At 35.7% G+C, this 26,354-nt stretch overlaps 2 protein-coding genes across 2 annotated transcripts; both read right to left on the bottom strand.

Moving 5' to 3' along the window:
* Positions 1–1,146: 1,146 nt before the first annotated feature.
* Positions 1,147–1,635, bottom strand: LOC145099720 (putative serine/threonine-protein kinase PIX13). Its single transcript, XM_079037243.1, has one exon. It carries the CDS (start codon positions 1,633–1,635, stop codon positions 1,147–1,149), a length of 489 nt encoding a protein of 162 aa, XP_078893369.1.
* A 10,932-nt stretch (positions 1,636–12,567) lies between these two features.
* On the bottom strand, positions 12,568–25,282 carry LOC145100744 (uncharacterized). Its single transcript, XM_079037893.1, has 5 exons — positions 23,658–25,282; positions 23,408–23,540; positions 13,913–14,046; positions 13,687–13,828; positions 12,568–12,955 (listed from the first exon to the last, which is right to left on the bottom strand). Exons 1-5 carry the CDS (start codon positions 25,194–25,196, stop codon positions 12,624–12,626), a joined length of 2,280 nt encoding a protein of 759 aa, XP_078894019.1. The 5' UTR covers positions 25,197–25,282; the 3' UTR covers positions 12,568–12,623.
* Between the last annotated feature and the right edge of the window lie 1,072 nt (positions 25,283–26,354).

Raw genomic sequence — 26,354 nt, 5'->3', positions numbered from 1 at the left:
TGTTAATCTTTCCATCTTGTACGATTCTTTTATTGGCAAGAAGTGAGCAGGTTTGGTTAACCTATCGACGATCACCTAGGTAGTGCCCAATCCAACTTTTGTAAGAATAAGCTTCGTCTTGTTGACTGCAAGAGTTTTATCCTATCCACGCAGTGCTTCCTCCGTGATATTCTCCGGCTTTGATGCATTTAAGGCCGGTCGTAGGTGTTGACAAGGTTTTGTTCTTGCTTCGTGAGTAGACGAGTATGTTATCGATGAAAATAATGAAAAGGCTGACTAGGAATGGTTAAGAAAACTCGGTTCGTAGGGTCCATGAATACCATGGGGGCATTCGTTAGACCGAAGGGTATCACAACGAATTTGAAATGGCCGTATCGAGTTTGAAAAGCATTTTTTTTTGGAATGTCCTCTTATCGGACTCGAAGCTGATGATAACCGGACCTTAGATCTATTTTGGAGAAGTAACTAGCTCCTTAAAGCTGGTCAAATAGGTCGTCAATCTGAGGGAGTGGGTATTGGTTTTTGATAGTGAGCTTATTCAATTCCCTAAAATCGATGCACATTTTGAAGGACCCGTCTTCCTGACGAACAAGACTGGAGTTCCCTAGGGTAGTTTGCGGCCAAAAAGGTGTTGGGAGGGGGGGGGGGGGTTACGGCCAAAAAGGTGGCCTAAGGAGGAGTTCATGGTCATTCTTGAATATCTAGGGTATTTTACGGCCATATAGCTTCCTTAGAAGTTGTTCATGGCCAAAACCACTCCACCACATGTAGTTCACGTTCAAGGGCTTCCTAGGGAAGTGTTTATGGTCTAGATGTGTAAGATCCTTAATATGTTTGTTTATGTGATCATTATTTGAAGTAAGTTCAATGTTGCCTTAATTTGCATGGCTCAAAGGAGTTTTAGAATAGTGTAATCCTCAAAACATTACATTACCTTAATATAAGAATAGCATAGATACAAACATTACATGTACGAGACTCTTTTGGCTTAGTTTCAAGGCTTGAAAATTTCCAGTTGTGACAAATGCATCAAGCATTCATTCATTACTATCACCCCTACTTGTTTATTCACCCGATGTCCAGGATTGTATACTTTACATTTACATGTGTATTAACACACGACCTATTATGTTTGACTTTTAAGAGTCAAACTGTTTTGATTTCATTTTGGTAGCAATGATGCAAGCCTTGCGCTATGTATTCCATTGATGGGCGTTTGTCTTGTTTTGCTTGAAGACAGTTTGAAATAAGTTGAGCGAACATAAATGCTTCCTTTGGAGGACAATCAATATTTTGAAGTCGTGGGTCCATAATTACACTCAAATTAACCTCATCTGCTAGCAATGGAATAGCCCATTCCACCAGTTTATGCTTTCGAAAGGGTCTCCTTATATCATACACCTTCATCCCTGTTAGTATTTCCAACAGTACCACTCCAAAAGCATAGATTTCACTCTTGATTGCAAAACCTGTCAAAGTGGTGTTTGATTGTTCAGCCATTGACACACCTGTTTGGTATGATGGAATCATAGAAGGAATGTAATTGTTCGTTTCCTTGGTTAGAAAAAGAAAAGATGTTAGGGTTGTCCGATGGAGTGGAATAGAGCATTCCTTAAAGAATTCGATTCCATCCATTATGTTGATTTACATTCGTGAGACATGAGACGTTTTTCTTTTCATTCCATCATGGATTGGATCGAAAATTTATAATATAACCCATTCTTATTTATGAATTTTTTATTACAAATCTTTTTAGAATTCCATGATTTTAATTAAATATGATTTATTTATGGAAAATAACTAGAAATATATATTTTCTATTATATTCTCATTTTGGTTTTGGTGAGCTTCTATTATGTCTAATCTTTTAGTATTATAAATAATAAATTCTATATTTATTTAGAGAAGTTATATATAAAATATTGTAAAAACTATACCTCGTATTTATATATGCAATAGAAAATTTGTATAAAATTCATCCATTTGTACGGGTACTGTCAACATGATGTGGAATGTAATGAGTAATGACTCAATCCATTTCCTTTCTTATTCCATTACTTTGGTTATTCCATTCCATCCAACCAAAGGCTTTTAGCTATTGGGGTAAATCATAAGTGCATGGTTAACAAACGGTTGCAATATCATTTTTAAATATGCAAAATATTTCACTTTTAAAGAAGAATATACCATCTTCAGGCAACAACAGTGGGTGAACACCATCAAATGTGTCTGCTTGGTAACAAAACGACTAAGGGGATGCATAATAATATGCATCCAATTGGAAGTTTTGAGTAACAAAAGCAAAATCTGAAAGCCGAGCATTAAAATCCTGAAAATAAGCATGAAATATATAATCATATGAAAAGATAAACTATTTTTTTTATTAATAAGAAAGTTCAATGCATATCGATTGAAGACAAACGGGCAACAAGCTGCGCCGCTAGCCCTTTCTGGATGGCAAAACCAATTCTTTTAAAAAAAACATTTGTGGATCTAGGAGATATGACATTAGAAGGCATGATCTGTTGGACTCTATTAAGGAGGTCCACCGCCTCTGGTGCGAGAAAACCAAATGTATCGAATGCAAAAGGAACAAACACATGCTGATTTTCTCTACATGCATTCTCGTGCTTTACCACTTTGCACGCAGCTGCGAAACCTCCGCTCCCCAAACCAACGAGAGGAGAGACACCAGTAAGATCTACGCACGCATGCTTCCCTCCTATCCATCCAAAGACCAAAATGTCAGCCGGTCTAAGTGTGGACCTGCCATCCTGCGGGTCCGTCAAAAAGTTCATTGGCGCTTCTTTCTTCATAGAAATACCAGCACGCCGACAAGCATCAAAGAGATGTTAAAACACATTAATGGCAGTGTAATTTACTTTATCCACCAATATAAGATTGATCTTAAATTGGCTATACGCTGGCTGGTTCCATTTATGGAAATAGGCCAGGCCTTCAGCTGCTCCTATTGCTATTTTTAATCGTGCAACCCAAGAAAGTGAAGTATCTGACTCTTCATATATAGTAACAACAGAAAGGGTAAATTCAATTTTCAATCTTGCATATAAGTTAGGGGAGATTGTAGAAAGTGGCAACGTCTTTTACTCTTTTTAATAATACTTTACTTTTCACACATAATAGAAATATATTTACTCTAATTTACCAATAACAAAAATGTAGATGCATTTTTTTTACGAATAATGACATTATCTATCTCATATCGTAATAGTAATATAATAACATTCACTTTACAAATAATAGCAACATAGAAACAGTTATGTGCTCATTATAACAACGTATTTACACTTTACCACAAATGGCAATATGTAACAAATAAAGTACAATGCTCATATTGGTATAAAAATGTTATTAAATTGTTATAATAGGTTAAAAATAAAGTAAGTTGCTATTATTGGTACAGAAATGTATGCACGTTGCTATTAATCGTAAGACCGTAAGAAAATAAGGTAGAGAGAGAAAAGTAAGTTGCTATTCTTCACAATTTTCTATTTATTGCATGCCAACCACTCAAAGCAGGTGTGTTTATGTAAGGCTATACTGAAAGATATTTACAACTAAGTGGAAGGTATGCTTACCTCCATAAAGGTATGCATCCAAAGTTATGCCAGAAATGTACTCGTAAACACAAAATAGTTTGCGATCATTCAGGGAATATCCAAAGAATTTTACAAGGTTCGGATGATTGAAATGTTCTAGTTTGATGTCCTGCTGAACAACCAAATTGTTAACGGAAGAAGATAGAAAATATCAGAATGCTTGAAAAATATACGAGGCCCATTCATTATGCGATTTAAAGTAACTCCCACATCCTCATCATTTCAAATATTGAAAGTACCTTTCGTGTTGGAATCTCCATCTTCCTAATATACATCGCTAAACCATAACCATTTATTGTTGGTCCATACGTCCTTTCATTAACCCAACCTTTGTAGATGAAATCCATTAGAGTTGGGGAATATTCCTTGTTCATGAAATTGCCTGATGCAACTGCCAATTCAGTATATGTGAAAGTTCTAAAACTTTTATTAGTACTATTGCTTCCTATTGTGGCATCAATTTCAATTGATATCGGTTTGTGGTGCACAATGAAATCCGATTTGCTTCCAATTTCAGCGTCAACACCTTTTTTTGTTGGCGTATATGTTCTTTCATCAACCCAACCTTTAAAAATGGATTCATTAAAATCTGATTATAATAATTTCTCTTACAGATAATATATAATAAGAATCAGAATAACTTGATTATATATTTTTTAGAAAAACAAAAAATAGAAAAATAATCAACTTTTCTAATCAATTTCTTAGCATAACCAAAAAATTTTAAAACCTATCTAGCCAATAAAATCGCATATGGATTTTTAACGGATTGCAGTCTCATGTATTACTATTAGCTTACAATGACCTTTCAATAGACTACGATTTTCTCATCACTGTCTCACTAATACTGCCAGGTTATTAAAATAAGAAGTCATATATGCTACAGTTAAGTTCAAGGCTATAGTGATCTAGCTACGATAATAAATGTTAGGCAGTAATATTTTTTCGCTCTTGTACACCACTGTCTCAAGATCTGAAGCCAAAAGGACACTGCTAGAAAACTGGGCATTAGCGATAGATTTTAGCGACGGAAAAAATCCGTCGGAAATAGCTACGGAATACCGACGGATTTCCAACGGAATAAGAAAACGAAATTATTAGGATATTAGTGATGTTATTTGCGACAGATTTGCAACAAAGTACACTATCGTCGGTATACACATTGAAGAAAGAGAAAAATGAAATCAAGATTGTTTAGTATTTGCTCTTATTGCGGTTAAGGAGGAAATTGTTTCTAATTCGAATAAAGGTAATAACTCTCGAAAAAGATTCTTAATCTCCTTTTTATGTTGATATTGGTATTTTGAATGATCTAACCGTTGATTTTAGTTTTTTTAAATATTAACTTTTTGCTAGCGATTTACTCGACGTTTCGTGATTTCTTTTTGTAATTTGCTTGTCCTTTACGAAGATTCTTGCAATTCTAGTATTTTCGTGGCGTTTCTTTCCGTTATCCTTTTTAATTCACGCCAACTGTTTGTATAAATGCAGGACTGAATTTGTACCACTAATCCAAAGTTTCTAAAATCAGAGACTATTAAGAATGGAGAAATTAGACGACTTAGAAGAGACTTCTGATTTGGGATTTGAGTCATCAACGATTTCTTCATTGGATCAAGGAGCAAGCGATCATGATCATGATGAATCGCCTACAGTGACCACCTTTTGTTACTGTGGATCGAGTATAACGGTATATGGCCATTTCATCAGCCATGTTCTTATAATAATAAGCAATTTAGCATCCTCATCAATCTCTCAATGCTACTGTAATACACTCAGTGGCGAAACTAGGATTCAAACTCACGTGTGTCCCATTATAAAATAAATGAGTTGAAAATTTTGGATATGAGTCGGTTTGTTGATACACTTTGATCAAGGTGTTTGTTATTCATCGTTTTGTTGTTAGTATCATGATCATACCATAAAGAGCTTCACCTTTTTATGTAAATTTTTAGCATTATGCCAAAAATAATAACAAATACATATACACTATCACTATATATCTATAATATAATCTAAACAAATAATATATATAAAAAATCACTTAAAAAAGTATAATAAAATAATAATCATACTTGTTCATGTTACCTAACAAGAAGAGTGCCTTTTTTTTTTTGTTTCATTTAAGCTTTATTACGTTATATATGTCGGAAGTATTATTCAGTACAATTTTAGTGAAGTAAATTAAATTAATAATTACAATTGTTCATCATAGAAAGCAATAAGAGACATCTGATGCTTGACATATGATCACAAAAGCAATGATAGGTTTAGACTATGACTTTTCTAGTTTGTAGGTAGACAATGCTTTTTTTCCTTTATTTGCTTTACGGTCCATATCAACAATATCGACTGCTACAAGAAATTTAACCTTAAGTCCTAAAAGAAAGAAAAGAAAGACTTACCCAAATAAAAATTGAATAGGAGAAGCAACGCATGTTTCGGTTGCAGTGCCGACGATAGATGGTCCAGTCCGGTCAGATGAATGTGGGGATAGTATCCGGTAGGAGTGGCGAAGAGCAGGTGAGAGACGACCAGTAGTCTAAAACTATGACCCCAAGACATGTTGAAGACAACCTGCGGTCACCGGAGATCGAGACAGTCGGAGTCGTTATTGTCGGTGACACCAAAAAAATCAGCGACGGCCGGAAGGCGGCAATTCGGTTTTTGGAAGACAACGGGCATTCGAAAATCATAATTTTTTAGGCTTTTGTTTTTCCACTTTACTAATTTTCTACCCTTTATAGTTTATAGATCAGTTTATAGATTGATCTGAGCTTGCAATATTCTTTGTTATTATATATTTTAAAAATAGTTTGTTTACTTAACAAACTCCTAAATTTCTGCTCTTGATTTTTTTTTGTAAGATTAATAAGAAATTATGATTGACAAATGTGATAAATCAAATCAAAATATTGTATTATTTATTCTTTTGTGTTACTGTATCCAAGGGTGTCCGGACTTTTTCCCAACAGGTGTCCCATGGAATTTACGTTATATCTTGTAAATAAAATTTGAGATTTAGGGGTTTCCATGGACACCCTTTGTAACACTGTACACTCACCCCTGAATAAACCAAATTACTTAAAATCACATATTATTACACATTATCATAATTGCTACTTTTTAATAACATTTATTTTTACTATTTTATCCCCCTTTATTGTCAAGATTGGAGGACATTTATGGTATTTGATGTATGTTTAAAAAATTTGTGAGTTGAATATGTAATTATTTTTAGTTTTTAATTTTTTCATTAATTTGTAAATTTTTTTATAATGCCAAAATCCGTCGCTATGCTGTCACAAAAAAAAAATTGTAGTCATTTCGAGATTCCGTCGGTAATCTGTTAGTAAGTTATTCCAAATTCCGTTGGTAATCTGTTAGTAAGTCATTTCAGATTCCGTTTGTAATCCGTTAGTAAAATTTTCCATCGGTAGTTCGTTGCAAACAAATTCCGTCGGTAATCCGTTGCAAAATATATTCTGTTGGTGATCCGTTATTATTACCGATGGAATAATCTGTCACTAAAAATTAGCCACAGCCGTCGGAAATCCGTTACAAACAATTATCGACAAGAATATACCGATGAATTTTGGTTCGTTACAATTCTGTCAGTAAAGAGCATTAGCGACGGATTACCGACGGTTCATCTCAGCCTTCCTTGATTCGAGTATGGATCCTCTACTTTTAGTAGTATGTGCCCATACTACCTTGCACATATATCCGTACTTTCCTCAAGAACTGCCTTGACTCCGCCAAGTCCTCTCTACTACTACTGTTGTTCTCACGCTAATCTCATCCTAGGCTTGCCCTAGGGTAATCACCTATCACTCTCCGCTATCAGCTGCATAAGAAGTCCTTGCTATCTCTCCCTAACTAGCTCACGAATACCAATACATATCACTAAGACTAGATAATTCTTCGAATGAGAGATCCTACCCTACAATGGTTGCACTCAGACAAGAGCTGCAAAATAGAGCTAAACCTACCTTCTAAAATTATTTAGTCCTCACAATATGTAACTTAACATATTCGTTTACTAGTTAGTAAAAGATACATAGAACTCCTATTAGCACAAAGCAAGCAACATTCGAGCATTGCGTAAACATAAACATAATCAAGTATATCTCATTCAAGCCATCCCTGACTAATCTATACTAGCATGTAGTTCATAAAGCTGAGATACATATAACAAGCACATAACGCATCCTTCCTAGATCCTTAGTCCTAATCTAGCATGCAGTTCTTATAAGCATATCATACCATAAACTTGTATGACTAATTTGGGAGTATTTACTTGAGCTCGGTTGATTGCACGCACCGCACCCTTTTCACTTTTTCAAAATCCTTTTCAAAGTTCTTTATAAAATGATTTTCCTTGAAAATTTTCATACCAATTCGTTAGTTTGAGTTCATACACACCTGAGAGTGTACCCGAATCCCTCAAACCAAGGCTTTGATACCAACTTGAAACATCCAAAAAATATAGTCCAAAATTTTCATTTAAATTCATTCATTAAAACCATAAGTATCAAAAAGTCATAAATCGTGTATCTCAAAAATATCATAACATTTGTCAATATCTCAAAATCACATGTCAAAACATCAGAGTGAATTCTCACAGGCTAAAAACTATGGTGTGTGCCATGCAGTCATTGCGAGTTCTTCCCTTTACTAGCAGAAGTACCTGAAACCAAAACTGAAAACTGTAAACACCAAGGCTAGTGAGTATCCCCAAACTACCACATACCATACATATAATCATGTAATAACATACATTGGGCATTGCCAACTACATCGGGCCCCGCCCGCCACCGGACTGAAGTCCAGTATACATAACATATCAACAAGTATATCACATAACACGCAACATAAGCATATAAACATTCCTCGGGCTTGTCCCGACATCAGACCAAAGCCCAAAACATACAAACATAACATATAAGCTAAACATTCCTCGGGTATAGCCCGACATCGGACCAAAGCCCGAAGCATATAAACAAACATATACGAGAATCATGAAGACATCAAGCATGCAAATATTCCTTGGGCTTGCCTCGACATCGGACTGATGTCTGGAAACATGTAATCTACATCAGGCTAGCCTTGACATCAGACCGAAGTCTGGCATATGCTAACATACATAAACGAGCCGACATTGGTGCCTTAGACACATTCCTACTGGAGGAACACTCGCCTCACGAATTTGGCTGCTAAATCTTTCAGTAAGGAATCTCTATCGGCTGCTCCCGTGACTCCTCGACTATCATTATCACAATAACACTTAGTCAGAATCTGATAATCCTTCTTAGGGTAAAATAACCATTTAACCCCTGGTCAAAGTCAATGTTTTGGTCAAATTCAACGTTTTGGGTTGACTCATCTCACCTAGTTGACACATTAACTGGCTGAGTTCTATAACTCAAAACCCTGAAATCGCGATCCAACTCGTCTAGTCATCCCCCTGACTCGGCGAGTTCCTTGGCTACTCATAGTCGCAACAAAGCGAGCCAACTCGTCGAGTCCCTTCACAGACTTGTCAAGTTCTACCTTAAACTGAATTGAGACACAACGACTAACTCACCGAGTCCCTCTCTAGACTCGCCGAGTTCATAAGTCTGTTTGCGCCAACTTGAAGGATTAAGCCCCTATTCTTCATATCTAAGCTTATTGCTTCATATATATACAGTGAATATGTCCTTTTAAGGGTAAAGTTTCCAACTTTACCTATCAATACCCTCATTTGACGGGTTTAGCTCAAACCCCAACCCTCTAGGACTTAGATCGTGGTCCACAAGTCATCCTTACACCAAACTACGACATAAAAACATAGATGTAGACCTTAAACACTTCATGAATACGTAAAGCTTCTGTCTTTTCCTCCATGCATACACTTTTGAAGCTTAAAAGGCTAAAATGGCAACTTATAGCTTGTATGGGGCTTCCATAGCCATAAAGTTTGCACCTTTATGCCATGTGAGCCCCTCAAGGTCATAGATCCGAAGGTGTTCCCACTCTAGATGTCCATGTCTCGAAGATTAGGTTTCTTGGACCAAAAACCCCATAAAATGATAAGAAGGAGATCTAACAAGCTACTAAGCAAGGTTGAGACTTGACTACCAGAAAATGAAGAGGATGAGATGTTGTTTCTGGATCTACTAGCTTCCTTCTGAATTTCCAAGCTCCTTCTTCCTCAACAAGCTTCAAAACACATAATCTTCACTTAAAACAACTCACAAGCTCATACAAGGCATTAGGGTTTCGTGGATTAGGGTTTGAGACTTGTAGGCTGGAAATGAGGCCAGCATTTGGGGATTAGGATGCTTAAATAGGGTGCAAAATCCCAAAATTAGGGTTTCATCCTGGCAGCCCTACTCGTCGAGTCGAGGCTCTCGACTCGTTGAGTAGGTGACTTAAAATCCCGCAACAAATCTGATTCTTACTCGACGAGTTTAGGGCTACCAACTCGTCGAGTTGCTCTACAAAAGTAATAAAATATTGATGAAATGTGTATCACGAACCAGGCGTTACAAGTCAAGTGTTAAGGAATCAGATAACACTACTGGGCCTTCACCATTGACCTTAGATATTGAACTATCAGCTGTTGAGACAACATTTTGGGGAGAGGTTTTAAGGTTTTTTTTATAAGTTTTGGATCATTCGTCATATAGTCAGATGCACCAAAATCAATTATCCATGTACTATTCAAAATAACATCATGATTCATACCTGAGTGTGCTATGTTTGCAGTTGTGTTCGGTTGTTCATCTTTAGTAGTAGCCACAACAGCTCTGCTCACATTCTTTCATTGTTTCTTAGTGAACTCCCACCAATCAGGATATCCGATCTCTTCATAGCATCTCTCCTTGTTGTGACCTAATTATCCGCACACATTACATTTTTTATTGGTGTAGGAGTTTGTTTTACCTGTGGGACGAAAAGTGTGAGGACCATCAACAGGAGTAGACCTAAGTTGAACAGCTAACACAAAGGCTTCAATAGGAATTGAGTGTCCCATGGTCTATTTTTCAGATTGAACTTTCCTAATGTATGCATAACTTTTTTCCAGTGAGAACTTAGGATCCTTTCATAGTATTTCCCCTCTTACCTGATCATATTCAGGATCAAATGCACTCAGAAACATATGCACCTGCAACCGAGACATCATTGACGTCTGGAGAACAGCTGTTGTTACATTATTGTTTTGAGACGTCACTCTTTGATCGATCTCCTGGAACATGGCTACTAATTCTAGGAATAGGTCGGCCATTTTGTTTTGCTTCAAAACACTTTTATTCAATTCAAAGATTCGAGTTTCATCTGAGTCATCATAAAAGGTTTTATCTAATACATCCCAAATGTCTTTCGCACTTGGGAGACGAATGTACCTATTCATGAGGGAAGTTTCCATGGAATCAATTAACCAACTTTTTAACTTCTCATTTTCTGTGGCCCATGTTTCATATTCAGAAGAGTCCTTTGAGGGTTCAGCTTTTGCACTGGTCAGTATCCAATCTTCCCTCTCGTTCTAATACGCATTCTCATGAGCGGCGCCAAATGGTGTAGTTGGATTCATCCAATGAAAGGGTTTTGGAAAAACAAAATTATCATGTTGGGTGTAGTGGTGGTGGATGATTTGCGAGAATAATTGGGTATTTGGTTCTTCAGAGGATTGATTTTCATCAAGACTCATTCTTGAAAATTTCGAGTTTGGATTTCAAGGAATAGACGTGTGAATGATTCAGAATACAATTTAGTGTTTTTGTCTGATACCATGAAGACACAGAGTAATTTGTGAGTTGTATATCTCTTCATTCAATCGAGCAATATAAATATATACAGGGGAGAATATGAGAAATCTGGAAACTAAATATATACAAACTAAAATAAGAGATACTAATTGATCCTAATTCTATAAAATATACACACGAGATATTATTCTACAATATAATCATCTCTCTGCCGTTTATCACCAAACGAGAGAAACCTAGCCTTCCATTTGTGCTCTCCCTCTAGTCGACCTTCCTTTGATGTTCCTTGTTATTGGGCGTGGTCCACTCTTCTCATAAAAAGTTGTTTCATGTTTTCATGGTCGTAACCAGATTTCAAAATATGAATAAAAAGCATAAAAAGGATGTGAAAAGCAACTACAAGGATGAGAAGAGCCATGTTATTGCTTAAATCGTTTGTTGGACATGGAATCAACCAACCACCAGATTCCTCCTCTTTAGTTGATTTATTTGTTGCATTGATTGGTTGACCAAGAGATCCATCTTTTAAGTTATAAGTTACTATTTTTGTTATTATTGCTTCCGTTCCATTGTGTTTGCGCCTTTGTAGCCAAATATTGTCATAAACAAACACATATTTGGGTAGTAGGTTGATTGTTGTGTTGGTTCCCTTTGTTGCATAGCCAGAAGTTATTGAAGGAGTTTCTCGAAGCCACTTTTTATACTGCTTGGTGGAGTTTATGGTTATTTTGAAATGGTGCTTTGTTTCAAAGTTATATCTAAAGGAGCTGATTTGTTTTACAAAATTATTACTCTGTAGTTTGTCAGTTTATCTAGGTTAACAATATGTGTAGGAAGGTCAAAGTGAACTCGGTCAGGCGGCTTCAAAATCCCATCCTTGCTGTTGTTACTGTTATGTTATTTTGTTTAGTCTAGCCAGTTTGTTAACTTTATAAAATGCTGATGTTCTGAAAAACAATTTAACAAATAAATTCTAAGACTTTGTTAGACGACTTCGATCTAAAAGGTTGGAATGTGGAAATACAACATGCTTTACTCAATGTAGTCCCACATGATCTACTAACCAGTTACTTAATTCTTGTTAACTTTGAACATGAGTACCGATAAGTATCCCAAAAATCTCAACAACATATTAACTTTATTTAGACATTCTACAAATTGATCAAGCATTCATTCATTACTATCATCCCTACTTGTTTATTCAGCCGATTTACATGTCTATTTACATACAACCTATTATGTTTGAGTGTTAAGAGTGAAACTTGTTTTTGATTTCATTTTGATAGCAATGATGCAAGCCCTGCGCTATGTATTTCATTGATGGGCGTTTGTCGTGTTTTGCTTGAAGACAGTTTGAAATAAGTTGAGCGAACTTAAAAGCTTCCTTTGGAGCATAATCAATATTTTGAAGTCGTGGGTCCATGATCATACTCAAATTAACCTCATCTGCTAGCAATGGAAGAGCCCATTCCACCAGGTTTTGCTTTCCAAGGGGTCTTCTCCTATCATACACCTTCAATCCTGTTAGTATTTCCAACAGTACCACTCCAAAAGCATAGATCTCACTCTTAATTGAAAAACCTGTCAAAGTGATGTTTGATTGGTCAGCCATTAACACATGTGTTTGGTATTTTGGAATCAGAGAAGGAGTGGAATTGTTTGTTTCCTTGGTTAGAAAAGGAAAGATGTTAGGATTGCCCGATAGAGCATTATATTCCTTAAGGAATTCAATTCCATCCATTTAGTTGATTTACATTCGATAGACATGAGATTGTTTTATTTATTTGCTTTTTTTCATTCTATAATGGAGTGGAATGAAAAATTATAATATAAACAATCCTTATTTATAAATTTTTAATGACAAATCTTTTCAGAATTCCAAGATTTTAATTAAATATGATTTTATTTTTGAAAAATAACTATAATTATATATTTTGATATTTTCTATTATAATCGCATTTCGGTTTTGGTGAGCTTCTATTATGTTTAGTCTTTTAGTATTATAAATAATAAATTCTATATTTATTTAGAGAAATTATATATAAAATACTGTAAAAACTATACCTCGTATTTAATTTATATATACAATAGAAAATTTGTATAAAATTCATCCATTTGTACGGGTACTAAACATGTTGTGGAATGTAATGATCCAATCCATTTCCTTGCTTATTCCAATACTTTGGTTATTCCATTACATCAAACCAAAGGCTTTTAGCTGTGTTGGGGTAAGTTATAAGTGCATGGTAAACAAATTGTTGCAATATTATTTTTAGACATGCAAAATATTTCACTTAGAAAGAAGAAGATACCATCTTCAGGCAGCCGCAGTGGGTGAAGGCCATCAAATGTGTCTACTTGGTGACAAAAAGACTCAGGGGCTGCATAAAAATATGCATCTAATGGGAAGGTGTGAGTAACAAAAGCAAAATCTGAAAGCCAAGCATTAAAATCCTGAAAATAAGTATGAAATATATAATCATATGAAAAGATAAACTAAAATTGATGTTAAAAAACGTTAATGAGAGTGTAACTTACCTTATCCACCAATATAAGATTGGTCTTAAATTGGCTATACGCTGGCTGGTTCCTTTTATGTAAATAGGCCAAGCCTTCGGCTGCTCCTTTTGCTATTTTTAATCTTGCAACCCAAGAAAGTGAAGTACCTGACTCTGCATATAAAGTAACATAAGAAAGGGAAATGCAATTTTCAATCTTGCATATAAGTTAAGGGAGATTGTACTCATTTTTACTACTGTATTACTTTATTTTTCACACATAATAGAATATATTTAGTTTAATTTACCAATAACAAAAATGTACTTACATTTTGTTTTTTAACCAATAATAGCGATATGTATCACATAATAGTAATATACTAATATTCACTTTACAAATAATAGCAACGTACAAACAATTATGTGCTCTTAATAGCAACACATTTACAATTTACCACAAATTGCAATATGTATGAAATAAAGTACGATGCTCATATTGGTAGAAAAATGTAAGTACATTGTTATAATAGGTTAAAAATAAAGTAGGTTGCTATTATTGGTAAAGAAATGTATGAACGTTGCTATTATTGGTAAGACTCTAAGAAAGTAAGGTAGAGAGAGTAAAGTAAGTTGCTATTCTTAGCAATTTTCCATTTATAGCATACCAACCGCTCAAAGCATGCGTGTTATGCAAGGCTATATTAGATAGATGTTTATATATTTATTATTAGAGGGTTTATTATGTAAATGTATTTCTTATTTATATACACATGTATTGTAACGATTAGGTCAATAATACAAGATATAATTTACCCAGTAACTTGGTATTAGAGCTAGAAAGAAAAAAATAACCCTAGTCTCAAACTACCGCCACTTCTGATCCTTGTCGATTCTCAATCATCGACCCCTCCCCTTATTGATTTCTTCATCCAAATCGATTGCAGCAGTCGACATGCATGGCAGCCCAACTCATCTCCTTTACTTCTACAATGAAAACTTCACACAACTCACACAAAATAGGGTTTTCATTGTCTCCTACAAACTATGGATATTGGAAGGCTATGCTACAACCTTTTCTTGTCACAAACAATTTATTTAGATATGTTGATAGCACCATCCTGTGCCTAATACCGCTAATCACATCACCTAGAAAATAAGGTGAACCAACCACTTACAAAACAAATCCTAGTCATGAAGTTTGGATATCTAATGATGCCCACGGCTGTATGCTACTCATGTCAACCATATCAGAAGCATCCGTTCAACACGTTCAAGGTACTACTTCTCGTGATCTCTGGTTAGCTCTTAAACGTGCCTACGCACCTAATACTTCTTCAAGAGAATTCATGTTGAAAACTCTATTCCTAAAAATACAAATGAAGGGAAATGATACCCTGTAGCTTATCTCACTAGAGCAGAAGAGTATGTTACCGCTTTTGCTAATATTGGACGACCTATATCAGAGAAAGGTGGTGTTATGTTAGTTTTTGCACATCTTCGAGATGAGTACAACGGGTTCAAACAAAGGCTCCTCTCTAGACAATTCACGACTATCTTTTCAGAACTTCTGGTCTATTAGCTAATCATGAGTTTTTGGTACAAAAACAATTCCAAATGTTTCCAAGGATCAATCATTCACTGCTGCTACAACACCCGATTATCCCTTTCAAGCTGATACAGTTCAAGCTTTACAACAACTTAGGTCCTACCTTAGTTTCCAACTACAACGGACTTTTGGTACATCACCAACACCGACACCGACTTCTCAGGCATTTTAGACTAATAGATCTAGACTACCTAACAACAACCGTAACCAGGGGGTTCAACTCCCGTGGTCATGGTGGACATAGTCACAATGGCTCACAAGTGTGTTGGTGATTTTAATGTCGCCAACCATTTTGTGTAATGCGAAGTGCATGTGTATAAAAGATCGAACTATAAACCGGTGCGACAAAATTATAGGAGGTTAGTGGGGTCCAAGGGACAGGGTCGTTAGTGGTGGCCCAGCTTAGTGGCTAATTATGGTAAGATTGACAAATATCGTCAATTTTAGAAACCATTGATTATGTCATGAATTCATGATTTGTTTAACTAATTTAATAGACGTAAATCCTAATCTATCAAAGTATAAATACGGTTCCTCTATTGAGTCATCATTATTGTACTCTCTCTTTCTCTCTCTCTCTCTCTCTCTCTCTCTCTCTCTCTCTCCTTTATAACAAACTTAGAATTCATTTGGAAATTTTGTTTGTGTTTCTGTGCCTAGATTCATAAGTGTCCTTGTGGATTATCGTGTGAATCTTGGCAACAATGATGCTGGAAACAATGGAGCCAATAGAAGTGGAAATGTTTTAAAGCACCATGTTAAAGGAGGTCATTAATTGACTTACATTGATATTTCTAAACAAAATTTTATTTATTATGTTTCACTTATTCTTGAATCAGTCTATGTATACGGTGATGATGTTTCTTGGTGGATCGAATCTGTTGCAACAAACCATGTATGCAAGGATGAACAGTTGTCTGAAACATTAACATTACTTGAAGATGGATATGTGTTGCGCATGGGAGTTGATTCTTTAAAACTATTTGTGGTGTCAATGTTGTTAATCTTGAATTTACTTCTGGAAATATTGTTAGAGTTTTTCGATGTTTTATTTGTTCCTAAGATTCAAAATAATCTTGTTAGTGATAGTTGTTTTAAATTTTGATGGTTGTAAACAAGTTTATGAGTCGGATAGGTATACCATATCTCGAGGTGGAATGTTGATTGGTATGTGATATCTGAATAATAGAATGTTCCATTTGAATGTTATTGATAAGTTATTACCTGCTATGAATTTTTCTTTTGTTTCATCTTCTTCTAAAAATGATAACTCTATGCTTTGGTATGCTAGATTAGGTCATGTAAATTTTAGAAGGATGCATGAATGTCAAAAGATGGTCTAATTCCATCATTTGACATGAATCCGGAAAAATGTAAAACACGCATTCTAAATGGCCTGCTAGGGTTCCAAATAAAAAGAAAAAAATAGTCCCATATGAACTTTGGTTCAAGAAAAAGCTGAATTTGTGCTATTTTCGGGATAGGAGATGTCAAGAAGTTGTAAAAATCACGCAGCCCAAAAGAAAAACTTTGCGAGAACGTGGAATTGATTGTAAATTCGTTGGATAAGCTGAACATTCCAAGGTATATATGTTCTATGTAATAGAATCTAAAGATTCATATGGATTAACACCGTTATTGAATCACGGGATGCAATTTTTGATGAGATGTATTTTTTATTTTTTCAAAGGCCTAAGGATCTGACTTTTTGAACTAATGAAGTGCAAAATCCAAAAAGTCAAGATGACATTGTTGTACCAGAAACACAAGAGCTTCGTAGAAGCAAAATAGGCCGAATTATGAAACATTTTAGTTTCGATTTCCAACTGTATTTGGTGGAAGGTTCAAGGGATGAAATTGGTCTCGAATACTCTTATTGTTTTCAAGAGGCAATGGAGTCTCGATATTTTGTCTCTTGGAAAGAAGTGATTGAAGAAGAAATATCGTCAATTCTCTAGAACAACACTTGGGTCTTTTCTGATTTGCCTCCATGCTCTAAACCACTTGGCTGCAAATGAGTTTTCAAACGGAAAATGAGTGTTAATGGGACTATTGACAAGTAGAAAGCCCGATTGTTTCGGTTGTATGTATTTCTACTATTAGATTGTTAATTTCTTTGACAAGTATCCACAATCTTAGTATCCATCAAATATATGTTTAAATAGCCTTTTTAGATGGTGAAATTGACGTAGAAGTTTACATGAAACAAAAATAAGGTTTCATTATGCCTGGTAAAGAGCATATGGTATGTAAAGTGGTAAAATCTTTGTATCGGTTGAAACACGCATCCAAACACTGGAATCAAAAGTTTGATGAGGTTATTTTGTCCTTTTGTTTCAAACTAAGCCAATGTGAGAAATGTATTTATAGTAGATTTAATGATGCTACTGGTGTAGGAGTAATTTTGCTTATATCCAGATGACATGTTAATTTTTGGTACCGACCAAGATCAAATAGATGAAACAAAGAAAATTTTCATATAAATTCTCCATGAAAGACTTGGGAGAGGCTGATGTTATTCTTGGTATAAGGATTAGGAGGGCGAACAAGGGCTTAGTAATGACTCAAAGTCATTATGTTGAGAAAATTTTCAAACGGTTCAATTTTAGTAGTTGTTCTCCAAATAGTGGAATTGCTATTTCACAATTAGAAGACCCTAAGACTATTGGTAGCTTCATGTATGAAATGACAAGTACTAGGTCTGACATTGCTTTTGTTGTGTGAAAATTGAGTAGGTACACTAGTAATCCTAGTGCTCGACATTGACAAGGAGTTAATAGAGTGTTTAAGTATATGAAGGCAACTCTTGATGATGAATTGAGTTACTTGGGAAGTCCTTCAGTTTTAGAAGGTCATTCGGATGCAGGTTGGATAACCAACATGGAGGACTATTCCTTAATTATTGATTGGGTATGCTTACTTGGGGAGGCACCATTTCCTGGCTTTCCAAGAAGCAAACTTGCATTACAAACTCGATAATGGAATCCAAGTTTGTTGCGTTTCTGCTAGTAAAGAAGCAGATTGGCTAACAAATTTAGTCCAAAAGATACCTTTGTGATCAAAGTTGATAACACCCATCTCTATTCTTTGTAATAATGCAGCTACCTTGGCTAAGGCTTACATCCAGGTTTATAATGACAAGTCCAGGCACCTAGGTATTAGACACATTATGATTAGAGAACTGATCATGAATGATGTGAATTCGATTGAGGTTTTGAAAATGCAACAAAATTTGTTAGATCATTTGACTAAAGCTCTGATAAGAGACTTAGAGCATAAGTTTGTTTGTTGGGGTGGGATTAAAGTCCATTTGATTTTGTAATCGTGAGACACATAATTCCCTTATACTATAACATTAAGAGTTGAATTCAATATGGAAAGATCACACTTATAGATTGGAACACATAAAGTATACAACCCATGTATGTGTTTGGTTCTACAGTTAACCAGATTGAGTTTTAGCTTCTTAATAATTCCTTTTGTAAAATGTATGTGTCGATACAGGAAGTAAAGGAATTAACTACGTGATTGTGAAGTGTAGCCGAATTTCAAGAGGTTAGGGACTTAGCCTTGATACAATCATGAAAGGATTAGGACACACAAGTTTATAATAGTGTCAGGTTGTATTTTGCTAGAAAGTTCAATAAAGTAGTATATATTTTACTTTCAGGTATTCAGTTGGGTTTAAGGGTTCAATTCATAGAACACCTTGATTATCGAGTATTTGAATTGCTTAATAATAAGATAGGGAATCATTTGATTCGACATTTTTATTTATGTATTGGTTTGGTTTGTCTATATAATTTTATTTTAGTTCGTGGGTTACACTAAAATGGGGGAGGAATATTGATGATTTTAGTGTCAGCAGGCATTTTGTGTAATTGGAACTAATATGTGAGTTAAGGGGCTTATTATTTGTACTCAATATTATATGTTTTGTGAATGTGGAGTGCATGCAAATATAAGATCAAATTATAAGCTGGTGCGACAAAATAGTAAGGCTCAAGGGGCTACATCCCCTTGCATGGTCCTAAGAGCAGCGCCCCTAGTGGGGTCTAAGGGTAAAGCCCCTGGCGTTGGCCTTTGACTATGCCATGAATTCATGATTTGCTTAACTAATTTAGAAGATGGAAACACTATTATGTTGGTGTATAAATACAGCTCCTCTACTGAATCGTCATTAATCTGTTCTCAGCTCTCTCTTTTCTATAACAAACTCAGAATTCATCTAGCAATTCGGTTTTTATTTCAGTTCCTAGATTCACTAGTGTCCTTTTGGATACATTAGACTGGATTTCCTGCAAACCGAGCATACATTGAAATATCAGTTCATAAAGTGACCTTACACGATCCATTAGGAATCCGGTTCTCCACCATTATCCTTCTATTAGCCCAACAAAGTGTCCCTTTCATGTCTCACGGACACAGACTGAAACAACCATGTTGTGCCTGATATGACAAGATTTACTTTTGTTTCATCCTACTATAGGGATGACAATCTACATGTTGGTAACAATAAGGCCCCCTTTATCCATCACATTGGTTCCGCCCTATTTTTAATCGCCAAGCAAAATTTTTCACTTGAGCAACATTCTTCATGTGCCTGAAATCAAGAAACATCTTCTTTCTATCCAAAAATTGTCTTGATAATCATGTATATTTTGAATTTCACTCCTCTTTTTTTTGCTATCAAGGACTTGAATACTCACACTACTCTCTTCACAGGTCCAAGTAATGATGGACTCTACTCCATAAATCTTCCAACAACTCTACCATTTCCAAAAGTCACATTCTCAACAACTTAACCTACTACAACCACATGTCATCAATGGCCGAGAGATCCACATTCTTAGTTATTTCAAACTATTTTTTCAAAATATTTCTTACCTATTTCCAGTAAGACATTTGATTTTCATTGTAATTTATGTTCAATTCGGAAATCTTCCAAAAACAATTTATTTTCTTCTACTTATAAAAGTACCTGTGTTCTAGACTTAGGTTTTCGGATGTTTGGGGACTCATATCAGGTACCTCGTTTGATGGTTATTTCCAATAAGACATTTGATTTTCATTATAATTCATGTTCAATTACGAATTCCTCCAAACTCAATTTATTTTCGTATACTTATGTGTTGATCATTATTCCAAATTTATGTGGTTGTTTCCTTTAAAAAGGAAAATCTGATGTGTTTGATGTGTTTAAATGTTTTGTCACCATGGATGAACGTCAATTCCTAACCAAAATTAAAACGGTTTAAACTAATCGGGGAGGTGGTTTCTAAACTATCATATTTTTTCTCTTCAATTGGTGTCATTCATTACTTCTCTTGTCCTCACACCAATGAACAAAATGGTGTCGTCGAGAGACGTCATCGTCATGTTGTTACAACCGAACTCAGTCTCATGACACAATCTCATGTCCATTAGCGTTTTCGGCACTTTGCCTTTGAAACCATAGTCTATTTTATAAATCCCATGGCTTCACATTCAAACTCCACCATTTCTCCCTTTTAAATAACCTTTTAAACAAAAATCGGATGTATCTTCGATTCATTTCTTGTATTTTTGTTGGCTATAGCACCAAAACATCATAGGTACTGGTGTTTCGATCCAAAAATGAAATGCATTTATATTGCCTGATACGTTCGGTTTAATGGAAACTCTTTCCCCTTTCCCACAAAATCTATCGATCCCTAAACCATTACACCCAACAACTCTTATATCTCCTCTTATTCTACCATTCCATTTCCACCTATTCCTCCTTCCACACATAACTCTTCGCAGCTGAAAATCCCTCTCCACACTACTCCTCCACAACAAACCAACCCCTTACCAACTCACACTTATTCCCATCGCAACTCCACCGAACCGCCTAACATCACCACTTCCTTATTTGTCCGGTACACCCATACTCAAATAGCCCCCACCCAACCCATTCATTCCTCAATAATTATAATTCCAATACTTGACCCGACACACGAGCCCCTACCCGGCCAACCATTACATCCCTCTTAATCTACATATACTCACCTTCCACCTTCACAACCATTAAGACCATCCCATTTTTGTCAAACCATCATCCTTTTATACATCCATCAAACTAGCAATCCAAGAGCCATCATCCTTTCATACATCCGTCAAACCAGCAATCCAAGATCTCATTACCTTCACCGTTTCTAACAAAGATTCACACCGGCGAAAAGCTATGGTTGATGAATACTCGACATTAATCTAAAATGGCACATCGACCCTCATTCATCGTGTTCCTAAGACCAATGTAGTAGACTGCAAATGTGTTTATCAAATTAAAAGAGAAAAAAAGGGGCGATTCCGCGATATAAAGCGCATCTTATTGCCAAAGTTTTTAACTAGCAATGGGGAATTGACTATACTGAGACCTTCAGTCCAGTAGTAAAATCAACAACTATCCAAGTTGTTGTCTCACTCGCGGTTACTAAACAATGGTCCCTCAGATAGCTTGATGTCCAAAATGCCCTCTTACATGGAGATCTAAAGGAAACTATGTACTTCGAACAACCCCAAGGGTTTGTTGATCCACATAAACCAGATCATGTATGTCTACTTCACAAGTTCTTATATGGGCCGAAACAGGCACCAAGGGCTTGGTTTCAACGACTCCAAAACTAACCCCTCACTATACATCTACTCGGCTCATAGTATGCTTTTGTATATGCTTGTTTATGTTGATGACATTATCCTCACTGGAAACAACAACAAAGCTATCGATCATATTGTTCAGAGTCTGAGTCGATCCATTGCAGTCCAAGACATGGGTCCTTTATCATATTTCTTGGGAATTAAGGTTTCACATAGAGGTTCTGACATTATTATTTCTCAAGGGAAATACATACACAAGTTGTTGACCAACGAAAATCTCTCACTCCAATCATGTTCCGTCACCATGAACCACTAACGCTACTTTGTCACTTACTGATAGTGCTTCCTTTGATGATCTGATCAAATATAGAAAAATGGTGGGGGCATTACAGTATGTTACGTTCTCACAACCTGCCATTACTTTTTCAATTAACAAAGTTTGTCAATTTATGCAGTCACCTACTATAAATCATTGGTGTACGGTGAAACGTATTTTGTGATTTCTACATGGTACGTTTGAACATGGACTATTAATTTCTCAATCATCATCCTCCGTATTTTGCGATTTCTACATGGTATGTTTGAACATGACCTATTAATTTCTCGATCATCATCCTCCGTGTTAGATGATGTGTTTAACTCCCTGAGCGCCTTCTCGCCTTCTTGCCTTCTCCGATTGGCTTGGATGCTCAGATGACTCGATCCACAGCGGATTTATGATGTATCTTGGTTCAAACCTAGTCTCCTGGTCTGCTAGAAAACAAAAGACTGTATCATGGTCATCTACTTAATCCGGATACAAGGTGTTAGCTGACACAGTTACCTAATTAACTTTGCTTGAAACCCTCTTATGAGAACTTCATGTTCCAATGAAATAGGTTCCAACTTCCAAGTTTATGGTGCGATAACTTGGGAACCACATATTTGACTGCTAAACTTGTCTTTCATATGTGGACAAAGAAAATAGAGGTTGAGTTTCACTTCGTTCGAGAGAAGGCTGCACAAGGAAAACTTTTGGTTCAACTTATTTCTACACATGATCAAATAGCCGATGTATTCACTAAGCCACTCCCTTCCCAGCGTTTCCTCTTTTTAAAGTTCAAGCTAAGAGTCGATCCCCGACGTTAGCTTGAGGGGAACATTAGACGAACATTTATATATTTATAATATTAGAGGGTGGATTATGTAAATGTATTTCTTAAATATATACACATGTATTGTAACGATTACGGCAATATTAAAAGATACAATTTACCTGGTTTAACTGCTATGGCTGAAAGATATTTACAACTAACCGGAAGGTATGCTTACCTCTGTAAAGATATCTATCCAAAGTTATGCCGGAAATGACCTCGTAAACACAAAATAGTTCGTGATAACTCAAGCAATATCCCAAGAATTTTACAAGGTTTGGATGATTGAAATCTTCTAGTTTGATGTCCTGCTGCACAGCCAAATTGTTAACTTAAGAAGTTAGAAAATATCATAATGCATGAAAAATATAGGAGGCTGCGATTTAAAGTGACTCCCACATCCAAATCATTTCGAACATTGGAAGTACCTTTCGTGTTGGAATGTCCATTTTTGTAACATACATCGCTAAACCAACACCTTTTATTGTTGGTGCATACGTCCTTTCATCAACCCAACCTTTGCAGATGAAATCCATTAAAGTTGGGGAATATTCCTTGTCCTTGAAATTGTTTGATGCAATTGCCAATTCAGCGTATGTAAAAGTTCTAAATCTTTGATTAGTACTATTGCTTCCTATTGCAGCATCAACTTTAGTTGTTATTGGTTTGTGGTGCGCAACTAAATCAGATTTGCTTCCAATTGCAGCATTAGCACCTTTTTTGTTTGGCATATATGTCCTTTTATCAACCCAACCTTTAAAAATGGAGTTATTAAAATCTGGGGAATGTTCCTCGTCCTCAAAACCATTTTTTGCACTTACCAATTCAGTGTATGACAAAGTTGTAAAACTTCTGTAAGGATTTTTTCGTTTTGCAGCATTATTTTCAGCTACTATCGGTTTAGGATGCGCAATGAAATCAGATTTGCTTCCAATTGCAGCAACAACTAATTTCCCAATGAAAAGAGATTTTAGTTTGTAAATGAATCCTTCATCATCAACAACCGAATTGGCGATTTCTCTTTCTTGTGAAAGAATAGACTCGAGCCTGACCACAACCTCTGCCATGGTAGGGCGGTGTTTTGGTTGTGTGTGTAAACAACGACCTGCTACGCTTGCAAACTCCTTCAAGCATTTTCTGGAAGTTTTTCCAACCAATCTCGGGTCAATAATTTGATCAATCTTTCCTTCTTTGATTAGGTGTTGAGCCCAAGCAGCTAAACCCCATTGCTCTTCATCAAAACTGGTATCAACAGCTTTTCTCCCTGACAACACCTCGAAGAGTACAACCCCAAACGCGTAAACATCGGATTTTCTTGTCAATTTTCCGGTGTAGAAATAACATGGATCCATATACCCAAATGTTCCTTTGACAGCTGTGCTCACATGAGTTTGTGTTTGATCTGTTAAACCAACTTTTGCCAATCCGAAATCTGAAATTTTAGCTGCAAAGTTTGCATCCAACAAAATATTGGAGGTCTTCACATCGCGGTGTATGACTCCATGTTGAGTTGATGTACCCATGTGAAGGTAGTCTAACCCCCGAGCTGCTCCTATACATATCTTGAGTCTTTGTAACCAGGATAAAGATAAATTAGGTGTGCGAAGATGATCTTCAAGTGTCCCATTCGGTATGAACTCATAAATGAGAATCATCTCTCTTTCTTCTTTGCAATAACCAATTAAGGATACGAGATTACCATGTCGGAGCTTAGAGAGGACCTTGACTTCCGACTCAAATTCATTGGCTCCTTGATTGGACATGGAGTGCAACCGTTTGACTGCAACTTCAGTTATAGACCCGATTTTGGAACATTTATACACCTTGCCGAATCCTCCCTGGCCAATTACTAAAGCCTCGTCAAAGTTTTGGGTTGCCGATTGAATTTCAGAAAGAGTAAAACGTTGACATGTCTCGCATGGAAGTATGAAAGAGGAGTCTGTATCTTTGATAGGCGTGGATAACATCGTTGGGTAGCTTCTCCTAAGCCGACCTTTGATTCTTCACGATGGATATCTCTTGTATCCAGAAAAGGAGCTTCAGATATGCCGAAGTGAACAGCTGATTTTGTCTGGTTGTTATTGTGTTGCTAGCGGATGTCTATTAACTCTCGACTTTGTTGGTCTAAAAGTAATTTCCTTTTTTTGTCGATTCATGTTAATTTTCTTTTGTAACAGCAAATATTTTTGGCCGGCGGAAATTTTATAATAATTTTCTTACAGATAATATATAATAAGAATCAGAATAATTTAATTGTATATTTTATAGACAAAAAACGAAAAATAATCAACTTTTCTAATTATTTTCTTAGCATAACCAAAAAATTTTAAAATAACCTATCGTAGTCTCATGTATTACTATTAGGTTACAATGACCTTTCAATAGACTACATTTTCTCATCACTGGCTAACTAATAGTGCCAGGTTATTAAAATAGGAAGGCATATATGCTACAGTTAGTTCAAGGCTTTAGTGATCTACGATAATAAATGTTAGGCAGTAATATTAGTTCACTGCTGTCAGAAGATCCGATGCCGAAAGGATGAAGAACGAATCAACGACAACTATTACATATGGAAATGAGTTCAGTTCTCATCGTCGTCTTCTTCTTCACATTCACACGGTCTTTTTGGTCATGCAATATTGATTTATTTCTCAACAAAAACTAGCTACATATGCAAGACAACATACAAAACCAAAATTATGTTAGACAAATACATATCATCTATCATATTGTCGTTGATAATAGCTAGATACTTTCAAAAGTAACAAATTTATTATCTATGTTGTACAACATAATAGAAGAAAACAAGTGCCAAACTCCAAAGAAACACAAATCAAATAATCCAAACGCTCTACAAACTATTACGGTGGACGAACAACTGCACAACAGTAAAATAAATGGGAGCAATATGCACAAACAAGTACCAAACTCCAAAGAAACACCGAAGAGAAGGAAGAAATATGTGAGGATGAAGGAGACACATGAGGAACAGGTGAGGGGGGAGAAGATCTGTGAGGTAAACATGCAATTTTTAGCTTTTCTTTTCCTTTTTAGGGGTGTTTGGGATTGTCTAGTTAAAACAACTATATTTTTTTTTTATTTTGTTTATAAACATGTTTATT

Source organism: Lactuca serriola, chromosome 4 (assembly GCF_051521515.1).
Source record: "Lactuca serriola cultivar US96UC23 chromosome 4, Lser_US96UC23_V15, whole genome shotgun sequence".
Lineage (NCBI taxonomy): Eukaryota > Viridiplantae > Streptophyta > Magnoliopsida > Asterales > Asteraceae > Lactuca > Lactuca serriola.
The sequence above is the reverse complement of the archived record's forward strand: the minus strand, read 5'-3'. Positions and strand labels throughout refer to the sequence as shown.

What these genes read in the sequence shown, in the direction of transcription:
- LOC145099720 (XM_079037243.1), bottom strand. Translation starts at nt 1,635, where the DNA reads ATGGATGGAATCGAATTCTTTAAGGAATGCTCTATTCCACTCCATCGG.
- LOC145100744 (XM_079037893.1), bottom strand. Translation starts at nt 25,196, where the DNA reads ATGTTATCCACGCCTATCAAAGATACAGACTCCTCTTTCATACTTCCA. An exon ending in GGATAGATATCTTTACAGAG is followed by an intron (nt 14,047 to 23,407) that starts GTAAGCATACCT and finishes CTTTATATGCAG; the next exon opens with AGTCAGGTACTTCACTTTCT. An exon ending in ATCTTATATTGGTGGATAAG is followed by an intron (nt 13,829 to 13,912) that starts GTAAGTTACACT and finishes ACTTATTTTCAG; the next exon opens with GATTTTAATGCTTGGCTTTC.